This window comes from Syngnathoides biaculeatus, chromosome 2, assembly GCF_019802595.1.
Source record: "Syngnathoides biaculeatus isolate LvHL_M chromosome 2, ASM1980259v1, whole genome shotgun sequence".
Classification (NCBI taxonomy): Eukaryota; Metazoa; Chordata; class Actinopteri; order Syngnathiformes; family Syngnathidae; genus Syngnathoides; species Syngnathoides biaculeatus.
In genome coordinates this window covers 27,274,356-27,290,040 of record NC_084641.1, presented here as the reverse complement: position 1 = coordinate 27,290,040, position 15,685 = coordinate 27,274,356, and the positions used below count along the sequence as shown (strand labels likewise).

Here is a 15,685-nt window from a genome sequence, read left to right as displayed (position 1 = left end):
CGACGAGCTTGTTCTGGACACATTTTTGTCCAAGTGACGGCACCACGAGACGGATGAACAAACGTCATCGTCGTTCACTCGCACAACTTTATGGTTGATGACCGATTGTTCCGCACCAGAGATTGTGATCCCGACGATAAAAGTAGCACTTCTGCTACCGATGGGGAAATTCAGGAATGTCATTTTTCTTCTTCGCACGAACCCCAACAAGTGACGAGGATTTGCCTCAGTTATCGACCACAACCCGTTCCAGAAAACGGTCCGAAAAGTGAATTGTTTGAAAACCGAATCGATGTTTCCCATTACAATAAATGGAAAAAGAAATCATGCGTTCCGAGCCTAAAAAAATTAGGCTATTTAAAGCATTTTTAAAAACTTTTCCTGACAATAAACTGCATAGTAGAAATACATGTATAGTTCAATACTTTATATAATAAAATAATAGAATGCATTTGTTTTTTGCTTAAAATGTATGCTTTAATAGTAGAGTACGCTAAACTGGGACTGCATTGCCGTATCTGTAGTGACTCGACTTTTTTAAACAATACGGGGACGTTCGAAAACTGAGGCTTTACTGTAACTACTGCTCCCAGTTAGGAGTCACATTTTTGCGTGATTCTTTGTTGCTACTACAGAACGTGCGGCGGTTTTCTTGGCGACTTGGAAAGGACATGGAGGACTGACAGAAAAAAAACACTGAAAAAACTGACACATAACTCATTGATTTTATAACTATTTATGAAATTATTGGAAACAAAACAAATTTTGTCAGGACTGAGCCCTGTGCTGGACTTGCTGGCCCATGCTCCACTTCCAAGCATACATTTTCTGTTGTCATGAGGGTCAAGGCTGAAATAAAATGTAGATTATATGACCAGTTCTTTCAAAAAAATGTCTCTCCGTGTGTTTGAGGGTTTGAAAATGGTAAGAACTGTAAAGCAGTGGTTCTCAAACCAGGGTACCCCAATCTCACGGGGTCCATGAGCCATAGACTGGGGTTTCAAGACAATTTGCAGCTGGTAAAGCGTTGGCCTCACAGTTCTGAAGACTGACGTTTGCATGTTCTCCTCGTGCCTGCGGGGGTTTTCTCCGGGTGGGCACTCCGGTTTCCTTCCACATCCCAAAAACATGCAACATTAATTGGACACTCTAAATTGCCCCTAGGTGTGATTGTGAGTGCGGCTGTTTGTCTCTATGTGCCCTGCGATTGGCTGGCATCGAGTTCAGGGTGTACACCGCCTCCTGCCCGTTGACAGCTGGGATTGGCTGCAGCACTCCCTGCGACCCTCGTGAGGATAAGGGGTGAAGAAAATGGTTGGATGGATATCCCCTGTAAGGACCCTCGTTCCCTAAATCGCTCAAGCTCAAATTCACTCGAAACTTCTTTTTTCAGGCAACCAATCCAGTCCAGTCCAGTAGTTGTCTTGTCCTTGCACGGTCATGTAGTCGAGAGCCACCGGACTGCAGGTGGCGCAATCCCACAAAAAGTCCATCTTGGGCTCAGGGTCAATGCTGCAGGGGATGCTCATGCGCACACTACGCAGCTGCACAAAAAAAAAAAAAAAAAAGATGCCGGGCGAGGGAATCCCTTTATATTCCATTATTCTGTACCCATATTATTGTCAAAAATGTTATCATTCAGGCAATTGTTTTTCTTTCTCATTTCTTCACGGGTGAAAACCATTCCATGTTCACCTCATTTACAGATTTTTGTAGCTATTCACCACAAAATGTCAATTTTATATTTCAGCATGCGTAATTTAACTCATTCTTCTATTTTACACAATTTACTCAACCAATTAAAACCATTCCAACTTCAAAATTTGCATCTTATTCCTGACATTTTAGGTATGAATTATCCCTAATTTAGGGATTTTCGTAGTTATTCACCACAAAATGTCAATTTTTTTTATATTTCAGCGTGTGTAATTTAACTCATCCTTCTATTTTATACAATTTACTCATCCAATTAAAACCATTCCAACTTCAAAATGTTGATCTTATTCCTGACATTTTAGGGATGAATTATCCCTAATTTAGGGATTTTTGTACCTGTTCGCCACAAAATGTCACTTTTTTATTTCAGCCTATGTAATTTAAATCATATTTCTATTTTACACAATTTATTCAACCAATTAAAACCATTCCAACTTCAAAATGGTCATTTTATTCCTGACATTTTAGGGATGAATTATACCTAATTTAGGGATTTTCGTAGTTATTCACCACAAAATGTCAATTTTTTTTTTATATTTCAGCATGTGCAATTTAACTCATCCTTCTATTTTATACAATTTACTCAACCAATTGAAACCATTCCAACTTCAAAATGTGCATCTTATTTCTGACATTTTAGGGATGAATTATCCCTAATCATACCCCTTATTATTATTATATTAATTACCCATATCTTTATGGTGAATTATCCCAAATTCACAAGACTTCTTCCACAAAAATAATCATAGATTTAGAGATGGTTTTTTTTGCATATATATATTTTTTTTGATTAACCCCAAATTCAAATTTTTCATTGTTTCTCATTTTTAATGATTGTATACATATTTACCTCCTTGCACATTTGTCAACCGATTCCTCAAACCATTCCAAATTTCCATTCCAATTTTTTTGCGATATTCTGAAATTAATGCAAACATTTAAAAAAAAATCCCTGAACCATTTCTTCTCAAACCATAAATTAACTCTCAAACAATTCCAACTGGGAAAGGAAGTGTCAATGCCTCCTCAAAGTGTGACGTAGAATAAAAATAATATTCTACGTCACAATAGACACGTGACCCCCAGCCCTGCTTTTGCATACGTCCACATCCTGCATCGTTTCGAAAGTCAACAAAAATAAAAACTACACTTCCCACAATTCACCGGAACTATAATGGCTCCTTGTAGCTTCTACTGATCTAAAAAAAAAAAAAAAGATAGATGGATGTTGTGAGGAAGGACATGAGGACAGTGGGTGTTAGAGAGGAGGATGCACGAGATAGGCTTAGATGGAAAAATATGACATGCTGTGGCGAGCCCCAACGGGACAAGCCGAAAGGAAAAGTAGAAGAGCCGCATTGGCTAACGTAGCTAAAGTCGCCGGAAGCAGATATCCGCCATCTTGATACTCCCGAAACAACCATGCCGACCTGCGTTAATTGCCAGTTATCGTGGCTGTGATGACGTATTTACATATTCAGCGTTAACACTTGGGACTAAATGTCTGTGGAAATATATTTCTAAATTAAACACACATGGATGTCCCATAAAGCCGATCTTGCTGGTATGTTTTCAAGTTAAATTCCGGATTATGCTGGAGTATATTTGGGGTGAGTAGCAGCAAGCCTCCAGATTTCACTTTTTGAGGGTAACTTTTCTTTTTTTTTTTCTTTTCATGTTCACTTCTGTAAAATTTTGACATCGGGTCGGGAAATACACAGTAAACTCTGCATAACTCGACACTGTTTAGGACTACAACTTTTGTGTCAATTTAGAGAAATGTTGACTTACATGTAATTTTTTTTCAGTGATATTATGGATAGGTTTCCGATTACCCATCATGCCTGGCGACGGATGCCATACTGTGTGTCTTAAGAGTTCAGAGAACATTGGTGAATGGTGACGCGTGAATTTTTTTTTCCATCGTTAATTTTTCCTTTTGGTGAAAAAGTTATGACGTCGTTTAAAGCAAATGCAAACGGAGAGGACAAAAACACGTTTGGTGGTTTAAGCAGAGCCAGCTACTTGGAGAAATTGAAGGACATCGACAGCAAAGATTCATACGAATTCCAAGCAAGCGACATGGGTGACATTACATATCCGATATCGTTAATTATGTCGTGAATTCTGTGAGCGCATAGACCCTTGAGAAAACTAATGGGTTACAAGTCTCTACAAGCCTCCAATGACTTCGTAAGTGGGTGGGTTCAAGATGTACGGCAGCGGGGGATCGGTAATCAGAGTGTAATGGCGGCTCGAGTAAGACATTCTCAGAGGTCTACCGATCCACTACCACGTCCCTGGATCATATCCCAAAAAGATGGCTGCGTTCACCCTGGTCATTGTACCTGTATGGCCGGTCTTGGAGAAGTGTGTTCACACGTGGCTGCAATTGTTTCTGCAGTCGAGGCTTCAGCAAAATTACAGGCTAGCAAGACGAGGTCTTACTGGTTACACCCCTCTGCAGTTAAAAATGTCTTTATAATAAAAAAAAATCTCTGTCATACATTTGTGTAGAACACATTATTTATTCATTCCTTGTTGCCTCAAGCATTTAATTGAAAATGTTACGAGATTTTGCGAGCAAACTTTAGAGTGTCTCTTTGGTGGATCAGGAAGAAATCATGCTGGGTTGATCCTCGACAAGCATGGGTTCCGTCTTTCTGTCGACAGTCGCTTAGTTTTACTTCCTTGGTTGACAAGGACCTTTGGAATATCAAAATATTACCTCTTTGTTTGCCCAGATTCAGCGCGCTTAGTATATACACACAAAATGGCGGACAAGAGACTCCTGGGACTTTTAAACCTTGTATCTCGTGCACGAGCTCCGTATAGAACCATTTTCACGCCGCCATATTGCCAGTCAAAAAGAGCTGCTCGACATTGTGGGAGACATTGAACCAGAGGAGAACATTTTTCAATGCTGGAGACCTGTTGTGCTGTTGGTTGTCACAACAGACGAGACAGATATTCAAAGAGATCATTCTATGGAATCTTCTTTTCCTTTTGGCTTGTCCCGTTAGGAGATCATTAAGATCGTTAAGAGATCATTCGATGGAATACCAGCTGAAAAGATGAGAAAAGACGGATAGATTTCGGCAATTAAACGTGATGGATGGTGCCCAACCAAATACACATGCCTGTTTTGCAATCACTTCATTTCAGGTAGGAATTATTCTTAATCTCAAATGATCAAAAAGTATTTACAATGCCAAATTAACTCATTTGAGAACGATGCAGATTTAATAAAAAGAAAATAAACATCTGTCGCACAGAGGTTTACGTGTGGCAGCGATACGCTTCCGTGTACGGAGGAGAAGTCTGAGGTTGGTCATTTCCGAATAATGCAGAGTAGCAATAACATCATAATGGATCATTCATCAATAAGGTGGTGTGTTATGCGTAAATTAACTTTTTCACAACAGTGACTGTGAATTAACATTAAACTCATTTTGTGTTTGATTGTCTTCTATCCATATTTGTCCGCTTAATAATCTTCCTTTAGCTCAGACGAAGTCCTCCCGACTGAAGGTGGCAGTTGTCTTTGTTGCCGTTCTGCTCGGTCGACTCTTCCTGGCCTCGTAAAACAACGGTGGCCTCAGAATGACCCTGGACGAGGCGGGCGGCAGCATGTAGGTCTTTCTGGTCCGGGCTGTGGCGTAAGTGGCTGGTCTACGTGTCCGGTTTGAGGACCTATATAGGACCAGAATTAAGAAATTTACATCAGAAAGAAAACCCTTTTAAAATTGGACATTCTGGTAAAAGTCTGATTTTTACCCCAATGGAAGACCTTCTTTTGCAGAGAAATAAGTGAGCACCGTCCCGCCAGATAGCAAAAGGATGGAGCCCCCCCAGCCGATGAAAACTGCAGCTCCAAGCTCAAATCTAAATATTTTTTTTATACATGCATTATGATGGATCGATTCCCCTCCCCACAAATGTATTTCTCTTTTGACGTACTCACTTTTGTGCCCTGAAATTTGGGTCGAGGAATTCCGTGATGACTCTGTTGGCCCACCAAGAGTAAGTGATCATGCCACAGAAGCCTGGCATGAAGATAATCTCATTCATCTGAAATCCATTTGGAAAGGTCAGTCGGTTGTCGGCCAAAAGTCGCATTTACCTGAGGTGAGGTAGGTGAGTCCGCCCGCGAAGGTCACTCTTGCGTTTGCAACCTCTGATCCGCCTATTTTAGTGCACTTCATGCCAATGAGAGTGAGGACGCCGCCAAAGAAGCCGGTGATGACCGCGCAGACTGCCAGTGCTCTGCAGGCGTGCAGGAAAGCTGCAAGGAAACGTGTGAGTGATATGCAGCGAGACTTGACTGACGGAGATTTGTCCTTTACATTTAACAATTGATGAAAATATTTTGTATTTTCTTGAGATGAGTAGAGGTTGCGCTTCTGGAACATGGAGGTCTTTAGGTTACACACTTTTTTTGTGTGTGAAACAAGACGATCATGGTATTTTATGAAAGCGTAAAATGCCCTGGTAGTGCTATTGTAAACAAGGGATCCTCAGTCGGAAAAGGGTACCGTGCCCTCTCCAGGTCGGGGATGAGATCTTGCCCCAAGTGGAGGAGTTCAGGTATCTTGGGGTCTTGTTCCCGAGTGAGGGAAGAATGGAGTGGGAGATCGACAGACGGATCGGTGCAGCGTCTGCAGTGATGCGGACTTTGCATCGGTCCGTTGTGGTAAAGAGGGAGCTAAGTCGAAATGGGACACTCTCTCAATTTACCAGTCGATCTATGTTCCTACCCTCACCTATGGGCATGAGCTGTGGGTCGTGAATGAAAGAAGATCCCCGGATACAAGCGGCCGAAATGAGTTTCCTCCCCAGGGTGTCCGGGCTCTCCCTTAGGATAGGGTGAGAAACTCGGTCATCAGGGAGGGGCTCAGTGTCGCGTCGCTGCTCCTCCGCATTGAGAGGAGCCAGATGAGGTGGCTGGGGCATCTGATTCGGATGCATCCCTGAGGTTTTCCCGGCATGTCCCACCAGAAAGAGACCCGGGGACGACCCAGGACACCCTGGAAAGACTATGTCTCTCGGTTGGCTTGGGAACACCTCGGGATCCCTCCGGAAAAGCTGGAAGAAGTGGGGAAAGGGAAGTCTGGGTATCCCTCCTGAAGCTAATTCCCCTCGACCTGACCCGGAAAAGTGGTAGAAAATGGATGGATGGATGAACAATGTACTGTTTTATAGTGTGATAGGTTGGCACGGTGGAAAACAGGTGAGCACATCTTCCTCACAGTTTTGAGGACAGGAGGTTGAAATCCCACCCCCTTCTGTGGAGTTTGCATGTTCTTCCTGTCCCTTTGTGGGTTTTCTCAGAATACTCTAATCCACTTCCCCAAAACATATTATGGTAGGTTGATTGAAGACTCAAAATTGCCCAAATGGTTTTGCAAATGGTTGTTTATATGTGCCCTGCGATTGGCTGGCGACCATTTTAGGGCGTACCCCGCCTCCTGCCCAAAGAAAGCTGGGGACGGGTTCCAGCACACCTGTGACCCTTGTGAGGATAAGCAATACAGAAAACGGACAGATGGGTGGATAAATCTATCAAATTAGAAGTAGCTACTGTATGTGTAAGCAGGATTTACATCTTGGAAAAAATGAATGTGGTTAATTGCTGGATTGTTTAAAAATGCATGAAGTTATGAGCCTTGGTGGAGGACAAATTGGTGCCAAATATTTGCCACAGTTCCCAAACAACTACAATATACATCCATCCATTATCCAAGCCGTTTATCCTCACAAGGGTCACGAGAGAACTGGAGCCTAACCCAGCCAGCTTCAGGCGAGAGGCAGACTACACCCTGAACTGGTTGCCAGTCAGTCGCAGGGCAGATATCAACACCATCGCTGAGCGGGAATCGATCCCACGCTGCCCGCACTAAAGTCAGGCGTGTGTACCACTGCACCATCGGTGACGTCTACAATATGCGATGTAGTGTTAATATCGTACCAGGCAGGGCCAGCATGGAGGGGTAATCTTTGCAGTCGGACACCCCCGTGGTGTCCGAGATGCAGTCCCTCCACAGGTTGGAGTAGTAGTTGGAGGTTGTCAACACAATGCTGCCCACCTCAGAGAAAGTCCAGTACTCTGTGGGAAGGGTGGAGCACACCAGGATCCAGCCACAAAGGCAGCACACAAAGCAGCCGATTTCTGTATACATCACCACTGTCTTATACTTCATGTTGAGCGTAATCCCTTAAAAAGAGGACAAAAATTGAAGTTTACCGCTGTAGTTCCTCTCCCTGTGATATCTCTGCTCATGTGGAACTTTCACAGCAGTTTGTTTTGAAACTTATCTTTCTGGACAGTTTTGCCCAGTCAGCATTCTCCACTTTCCCAGAGTTCTAACGAGTCCAAACAAGGGTTCTTACACGATGTCGTCGTTTTGTTTGCCTGCATGTGGTACTTTTCAGACAAACTGGACTGACCGGAGTGAGGAGGCTGCTACCACAATCCGGAAACATGCACTTCTTTTTTTTTTTTTTTTGACAATCTGTATTCAATTTCTTGTTGACGGGGAAGCTGGACCCGAAATAAATCGTTTAGTTATTAGCGCTTTGCCACCTTCAAAGTTTTTCAAGCAATTCAACACATCTCTTTGACTTACTAGTGCTGCAGGATCAGGAGAAACTGGGGTTTCTGAACTCATGCAGAATGACACTTCAACATGGTCTCTGGGGCTCATGATTGTACCCACAACCTTCGGATAAGGAAGGTAGGAAGGTGACGACTTAACGGTATCTACCAACTGAGCTGTACCACCCCAGGTGCGGCGGTCACTGGCAGGACCACATAGATATGAAAGAAAAACAACCATTCACACCTATTGGCAAACACAGTACAACTTCGGTTCTCGACCACAATCCGTTCCAGAAGGCGGTTCGAGAAGTGATTTTGTTCGCAAACCAAATCAATTTTTCCCATTACAGGTAATGGAAAAAGAAAAAATGTGTTCCAAGCCGACAAAAGGAGGCTTTTTAAAGCATTTTCTTAGCTTTTCTCAATAATAGACTGCATAGTAGAAATACATGTATAATTTAAATACTTTATATAATAAAAAAAAAACATTAATAAATATTTTTTGCTTAAATGTATGCTTTTAGTAGTAGAATAGGCTAGACTGGGAGTGCCTTGCCGTATCTGTAGAGACTCAGCCCCCAGCCTTGTAAACTTTTCTTTTTTATTAAAAAAAAGTGCGGATAACTTTAAACAAGGAATACCGAGGGGGGGAAAAGCAATTTTTTTATTTTCACAAAAGTAACATACAAAAACATTAACTTGTAACTCGAGTCAACGAAATCTTTGAAGCAAAACCAAAATGCAGACATGCTAATGGCACAGAGCATTCTTAAAGTTCACAAGAAAAAAAGCAATGCAAAACTATCAACTATATCAAATCTCTTGGGTGGGGGTGACTCGCCCCCTGGAAGTTCTTTTCTTTTCCTAAAGAACTCATCTAGTGTCACTTCTTTGGAGCCATGATTGGGGGTTAATAGTCCTCAATAGGAAAAACAAACAGTGAGTAAATGAAGCTACCGGCACACGTCTGCGTACAGAAGCTGCGTTATACACAATAACAAAGTGTGTTGTGGGTCAGCTTGTTGGGCCAAGCGCGTAATATTTCCGGATTTTGTCTGGGACGTGGGAATTCACAACAAAACGTGTCGTGGGTCAGCTGGTTGGGCCGTATATATTACGTTATGTCGGGGGCGTTTGAGTACCAATTTTCGTTCGAAAACAGAAGCAAAAAAAATCTCGACATTTTCGTTCCATATCCGATTTGTTCGAGAACCGAGTATTCATCGTAGTCTTCAATTAACTGAATAAAAGTTTGCACAATAAGTAAAGAAAGGTTTGGGAGATAGCTTTTCTTGTCACAACTCTTCTTGGCAATAAAATGTATACTGTACTGTTAGAAAGCCTGCTTATTACACTTTTACCTTTGTAGGGAACATACATTTGTGAGATGAGGTAAGTATGTGAGTTGCGGTCTTTTTACTAATATTTGCGAAACATTACCTGCTAATGCTAAGTCAGTTTATTTTGCTGTTGCCATTGACTCTAATTTTGAGATTCTGGAACCACCGGAATGGGCATGCGCCTTGCTAAAGTTGTCAGTAGGTGTTTGCTCTAAGAATTGACTGAGCTGGATAGTCTCTGCCACAGGGCAGCTTCAAGCTTGGAGCGAGCCCAAGTACCCTGACAATCTCCAGCTCAGTTTCATACAACGGAGGAGGTCAGAGACGGGATGACAGTAGACAACAGATACCCTAAGAACACAATTTTCTCACCCACTCCACATTTGGGTACAGTACGCGGTCTTCTACAGAATTACAGTCAATGTTTGCCGGATGACATGGCCAGCCAGCAGTTCTACCCCTAGACAGTCCGTAAGAGACTTCGTGGAGCCAATTTTACACGTTAGGCTTGGGATGACCTTTCACTGTAACATGCCCTTGAACCTTAGCATGTGGAGTAGGGTGTGTTCAGCGCTGATTCAAATTCTTTCTATAGCAGTTGTATCGTAGGGTTCTTGATCAAGTGTGGGGAAGGCACAGAAGAACACTTTGCTGATTGGCGCACTGTACCAATACATGAATATCTTTTAGTGGAGGTAGTGTGATGGTATAGGGGTCAACAATCCAGAGCAATGGTGAGTGTGGTCAGGAAGTGAAGAAATGGGTCCAAGCAGGTTGGAACAGCTGGCTGAAGGTGTCTGGTGTGTTATGTGACAGAAGAATCTCCGCTTGGATGAAGGGCAAAGTTTACAAAACAGTGGTGAGGCTGGCCATGATGTACGGATTAGAGGCGGTGGCACTGAAGAAACGACAGAATTGAACAGCAGAATTGAAGATGTTGAGCTTCTCGCTCGGAGTGAGCAGGTTGGATAGGATTAGAAATGAGCTCATTAGAGGGACAGCCAAAGTTGAAGAAAATGGGTGGATGGATGGAAGTTAGATTCCAAATTTAAAGCATCAATAATCCTAATAATAAAAAGTTGTGACCTGTGCTACTTTTAGAACCTGCCTCGTGTTGGTGACCCCATGTCTAAACGCTGCTTGGATTCTGCAGTTTCTGTGCAGGTGCCTCCTCAGTACCAGTTTTCGTCGTCATTATATTGTTGTATAGAAGAGGCCATCATGCAGGTTTAGAAGTCCCTGAAATATAACCAACATTTTTTTGTGTGTATGTGTGGAGTTGAGAGGCAGGGGAAGTATTTAAATGTTTTAAGTACTGCATTTTCAGCACCCTAGATATAATCTTTATTTATTTCGGTCCCATTTTATACACGAGTCCAAACGTTATCAAACAAGGCTTAACCTGGTCTTGCCTCTGTCTTTGTCATGACTTGCACTCAACTCTTCATAGTTTTGGTTGTTAATGTGGTCTTGGCTGCAACACTGCAAACTTGGATCAATTAAATGTAAGAAACAAGTCGTAAACAGGTGGTTAAATCGAGCTGTGATCTTTTTCCGGCCCAAAGAACTGGTCTTCGTGAGTCGTTTACGTGAGTCTGTGTCCCTCAAATGTAGGAGTTCTTTAGAAAAGATGCCGCCTGATTCCTCGAGCCGCCGGGCACAGATGACACGCGACTGCTGCCTCGGCTGCTGCCCGATCCTGACATTGTTGATGCGTTGTACCTGGACGAGAGCCCAGATCCTGAAGCTGACACTGAACCAGAAGAGGTCGTTTGCCTCGTGTTGGGCCTCCGCTCTGACTCTGCTGAGCTTCCAGATGTTAATCCCGAGGAGATGGTGGACAAGTTGGAACGCTCCGATGAGAGCTCGGATACGGACGACAGTTTGGTCTTGGAGGTGATTCCAGACACAGAGGACAGCTCCGTGGTGGACTTGGTGAACTTGGTTCTGGGGTCTTTTTCCACATCCAGCACTTGTTGGATTAGAACCCTGGATCATGGAAAGAGAAGCACAGTTCTTTTTGAATCTATCAATCTATCTGTCTGTCTGTCTGTCTCTCTTTATCTATCTATCTGTCTGTCTGTCTGTCTGTCTGCCTGCCTGCCTGTCTGTTTGCCTGTCCGTCTGTCCGTCCGTCTTTTTAACGCATAATTTTATGACACCGAAATCTACAAATAAATTTGTGCATGATGTGTGTTATTGGTGGAGTGTTTTTGTTTTTTGTTTATTTCTACTCACATCTGGTCTTGTCCACAGAGCAACCTGCACACGGACCAGTGATAGAAAACACCACCGGCCATTTGAAAGACCGAACCGACCCAACCCAGGAACAACGGAGTGCCAAGGTCAAACCTGCGGTCGATGAAAAATGGGATCAATTTAAAAAATCATTTTAGCACTCTTTTATTGTACGATATTAAAGAACCTTGACTTACTTAAGACCATTAAAGTTCGGGTTAAAATATTCTACAGAGACATATTGTGCATAAACCGCATATCCACTTGTGGACAATAAACCTGCACACAGACAAAATAGAGATTTATAAAAATATATCACACATCTTCAATATTGTGTGCACAATTTAAAACAATGACCCAACAAAAAATGTATTTCATAAAGATAATGCTCAGTTTTGACTGACACCGTCAGAGAGTCAGTGTGATGTTCAGAAAAGTTCAATTCCATCCATACATTCTTTTTGCCGCTTATGCTCACAAGGGTCGCGGGGAGTGCTGGAGCCTTTCCCAGCTGTCAACGTACACCCTGAACTGGTTGCCAGCCAATCGCAGGCCACACCGAGACAGACAACAATTGCTCTCACAATCACACCTACGGGCAATTTAAGAGTCTCTGATTAATGTTGCATATTTTTGGGATGTGGGAGGAGACCGGAGTGCCCGGAGAAATCGCACGCAGGCACGGGGAGAACATGCAACCTCTGCACTGGCGGGGCCGGGATTGAACCCTAGACTTCAGAACTGTGAGGCCAACGCTTTCCAACTGCGCCACCGTAGTTGGAGACATAACGTGCATTTGTTGATGAAATATGGTTTACTTCCCTATAAACACCGAGCGTAGCTGTACAAGAGACTTTAAAAGCTTCTTCCTTTACAAAGTTGTGATAATGAAAGTACAATATTAATGACTAAAAAAAACAACGAGCACTATTTCTCAGTTTTTACAGTGGCAGAGATTTTTCTTTTATGTGTATATTGTTGTGATTTTGCATTGGTGTACAACTACATTATGGCTACATTATACGACTCCTACGGTTCTATATTTTTTTCTGTACAGTTGTTTGGTTATTTCATACAGTACTGTCGATGAAATGATGACGAAATATTTGTTTTTGTAAAATTGCAAGCCACAAACAAAATAATAACGATACAGGTAATCAGGCGGAACGGTAGCACAGCTGGAAAGTGTTGGCCTCAGACTTCTGAAGTCGCGGGTTCGATCCCGGACCCGCCTGTGTGGAGTTTGCATGTTCTCCCCGTACCTGCTTGGGTTTTCTCTGGGTGCTCCGCTTTCCTCCCACATCCCAAAAACATGCAACATTAACTGGACACTCTAAATTGCCCCTAGGTGTGATTTGTCTCTATTTGCCCTGCGATTGGCTGGCAACCAGTTCAGGGTGTACCCCACCTCCTGCCTGTTGACAGCTGGGACAGGCACCAGCATTACCTGCGACCCTTGTGAGGATAAGCGGCTAAAAAAATGGATGGATGGATACAGGTAATCAATGAATACCTCTGACAGTATCTATAAAAGCAGAACATTAGTCATATTATGATTGCCAAACAAAATGAATCGCATTAAGTTGAGAGAGACGATACCACTGATGACGTGGCACCAACCGCCAGTGTAGATCTTCCTGTATTTCGACTGGTCTTTCCCCCCAATGAAGGTGCACTCCATGCCCAACAGGCTGAGCACAAATCCCAGCATGCCCAGGGACAGAGCGCCCATGAGCAGACCGCGCACGATCTGGATGTAGCCTGGTGTCACGCAACAAGGACATATGACTTAGCCATTGGGGTTCAGGGGGAGTTTGAGGTTTTTCAGACAGCACGGTACCCACCCTCCACGGACCAAAGCACGGGGAAGTCGTAACAGTTACTAACAGCTGTTGAATCCGTAAAGCAAGATCTCCACAGACTGGACCAGTACCAGGCTACCTTCAAGATGGAGGAGCCTCCCATGCCGCCGATCGAGGTGATCTTCCAGCCCTCCATGGCCATGGTGCAAGCCACAAAGATCCATCCCAGTACCGTCATCAAGAAGCCCCAGATCTGAACCACTCGAATTCGCATGCCTGAGCTTCTCCTCAGAGGAGGTTCTTTCAGAGCCTAAAGTGAGGTCGCTGCAATCTGTCTTCGACGTATTTCTTCCCTTCTTTCTCGTGACGGTTGATTTCCCACTGCGGAAGATGACTGTTGCGCTTTCATCTCAATACAGACAGCTGTTCAGTTTCGAAAGGAAAATCTGAGTGGTTCACAGGCACCAGGCAGGGCTACGTAGTTGTTTACATTGTTCTGCAGGTTTTTCACGTGTGGGTGGGAGTGATGGGTCCCGCAGGTTCCCATTGCAACATGTGACAGGTAAAAGATTAGAAACTGAGCTTAGAATGCTCGTCTAAGCAAACATCTCCAATTCCCAAAAACTGAATGTGCTGACTGAACTGCCGAGTCAGCAGATACGGTAGATTATCGCTATCTCTTTATTATTTGTGGCTAATTTGACTAACAACTGTGCATTTTTCTGCCTGAGTAACCTTTACGTTTTCCAGCCGCGGCTGCTTATTACTTATTTCGTTGTACCTGCGCTTTAATAATTAAAACACGCTGCCGTAGTGGTTTAACGCCGAGGTGGTGTGGGCAGTAATTAATACTCTATCATCAACAGTGATTGACCATTGTGACTTCCATGGGCTTGTGTGTGACCCGCAACGTCATTCAGTAAATGCATTCCACATTTTTGGCTGTATGGAAGACAAGGTTAAAGAACAATCCACACTGTTATATTCCCCTCGCCCATGAAGAAATTTCGTTGTGTATTAGTGCTGCTCTCTGGTGGCAAGTGTTCATTGATACAAGAGCTATGACTGACATAGTGGCCACTTCAATACAAAATCTTCTTTTCGGCTTGTCCCGTTAGGGGTCGCCACAGCGTGTCATCTTCTTCCATCTAAGCCCATCTCGTGCATCTTCCTCTCTAACACCCACAGCCCTCATGTCCTCCCTCACAACGTCCATCAACCTTCTCTTCCTTCTTCTTGAGACCTGACCCGGTCTTCCTCTCGCTCGCTCTTCCTTGATGGCTCCATCCTCGTCACCCTTCCACCAATATCCTCACTCTCTCGCCTCTGGACATGTCCAAACCATCGAAGTCTCCTCTCTCGTACTTTGTCTCCAAAACATCCAACTTTGGCTGTCCCTCTAATGAGCTCATTTCTAATGTTATCCAACTTCCTCACTCTGAACGAGAACCTCAACATCTTCATTTCTGCCACCTCCAGTTCTGCTTCCTGTTGTCTCTTCAGTGCCACCGTCTCTAATCCGTACATCATGGGTGGCCTCACCAATGTTTTATAAACTTTGTCCTTCATCCTAGCAGACGCTCTTCTGTCTCACACCTCAATACAAAATAAAATACAAAATACAGAGAGATACACAAAAGATAGATCCATATCGTCAGTCACATTCACTGTGGTTAGGTTCGAGGGCTTAATGACGCAAACATACTTTTTTTTTTTTAAGTGGGGGGGAAGCTGAAATCGCAGATGATATTGTGATCTGCAGGGAGGAGGTGGAGGAACAATTAGAAACATGGAGGCATGCACTGGAAAGGAGAGGAATGAAGATTAGCTAAAGTAAAACAGAATAGTGAGGGGCGGAGGAGGAAGAGTGGCGCTCCAGGGAGAAGATATAGCAAGGGTGGACGACTTCAAATACTTGGGGTCAACAATACAGAGCAATGGAGAATGTGATGAGGAAGTGAAGAAACGGGTCCAAGCAGGGTGATACAGTT

The 15,685-nt window shown here is 43.5% G+C and overlaps 2 protein-coding genes and 1 long non-coding RNA gene across 7 annotated transcripts; 1 reads left to right on the top strand and 2 right to left on the bottom strand.

Annotated features, from left to right (window-relative positions):
• The first annotated feature begins 2,918 nt into the window (after positions 1–2,918).
• Positions 2,919–12,027, top strand: LOC133513591 (uncharacterized). 5 transcript variants are annotated; one of them, XR_009798522.1, is made up of 7 exons: positions 2,919–3,326; positions 4,740–4,881; positions 4,992–5,104; positions 5,222–5,806; positions 5,912–6,015; positions 8,149–8,450; positions 11,911–12,023. It is a non-coding gene; the product is annotated as an uncharacterized LOC133513591 (long non-coding RNA). The 5 variants fall into 5 exon arrangements; XR_009798527.1 differs by lacking the exon at positions 11,911–12,023 and adding an exon at positions 11,269–11,396; XR_009798529.1 differs by lacking the exon at positions 11,911–12,023 and adding an exon at positions 11,269–11,396 and having other exon boundaries at positions 2,922–3,326; positions 8,346–8,450.
• Positions 5,111–7,916, bottom strand: cldn10d (claudin 10d). The gene is made up of 5 exons (XM_061844505.1): positions 7,685–7,916; positions 5,840–6,001; positions 5,681–5,762; positions 5,494–5,601; positions 5,111–5,409 (listed from the first exon to the last, which is right to left on the bottom strand). Exons 1-5 carry the CDS (start codon positions 7,914–7,916, stop codon positions 5,223–5,225), a joined length of 771 nt encoding a protein of 256 aa, XP_061700489.1. The 3' UTR covers positions 5,111–5,222.
• Positions 11,259–14,272, bottom strand: cldn10e (claudin 10e). The gene is made up of 5 exons (XM_061844492.1): positions 13,737–14,272; positions 13,492–13,653; positions 12,090–12,171; positions 11,893–12,006; positions 11,259–11,643 (listed from the first exon to the last, which is right to left on the bottom strand). The coding sequence occupies exons 1-5, from the start codon at positions 13,966–13,968 to the stop codon at positions 11,259–11,261; spliced, it is 975 nt and encodes a 324-aa protein (XP_061700476.1). The 5' UTR covers positions 13,969–14,272.
• Between the last annotated feature and the right edge of the window lie 1,413 nt (positions 14,273–15,685).

What these genes read in the sequence shown, in the direction of transcription:
- cldn10d (XM_061844505.1), bottom strand. Translation starts at nt 7,916, where the DNA reads ATGAAGTATAAGACAGTGGTGATGTATACAGAAATCGGCTGCTTTGTG. An exon ending in ACTCACCTACCTCACCTCAG is followed by an intron (nt 5,763 to 5,839) that starts GTAAATGCGACT and finishes TCTTCATGCCAG; the next exon opens with GCTTCTGTGGCATGATCACT. An exon ending in CCAAATTTCAGGGCACAAAA is followed by an intron (nt 5,602 to 5,680) that starts GTGAGTACGTCA and finishes AAAAATATTTAG; the next exon opens with ATTTGAGCTTGGAGCTGCAG.
- cldn10e (XM_061844492.1), bottom strand. Translation starts at nt 13,968, where the DNA reads ATGCGAATTCGAGTGGTTCAGATCTGGGGCTTCTTGATGACGGTACTG. An exon ending in CGTGCTTTGGTCCGTGGAGG is followed by an intron (nt 13,654 to 13,736) that starts GTGGGTACCGTG and finishes GCGTGACACCAG; the next exon opens with GCTACATCCAGATCGTGCGC. An exon ending in CCGAACTTTAATGGTCTTAA is followed by an intron (nt 12,007 to 12,089) that starts GTAAGTCAAGGT and finishes CATCGACCGCAG; the next exon opens with GTTTGACCTTGGCACTCCGT.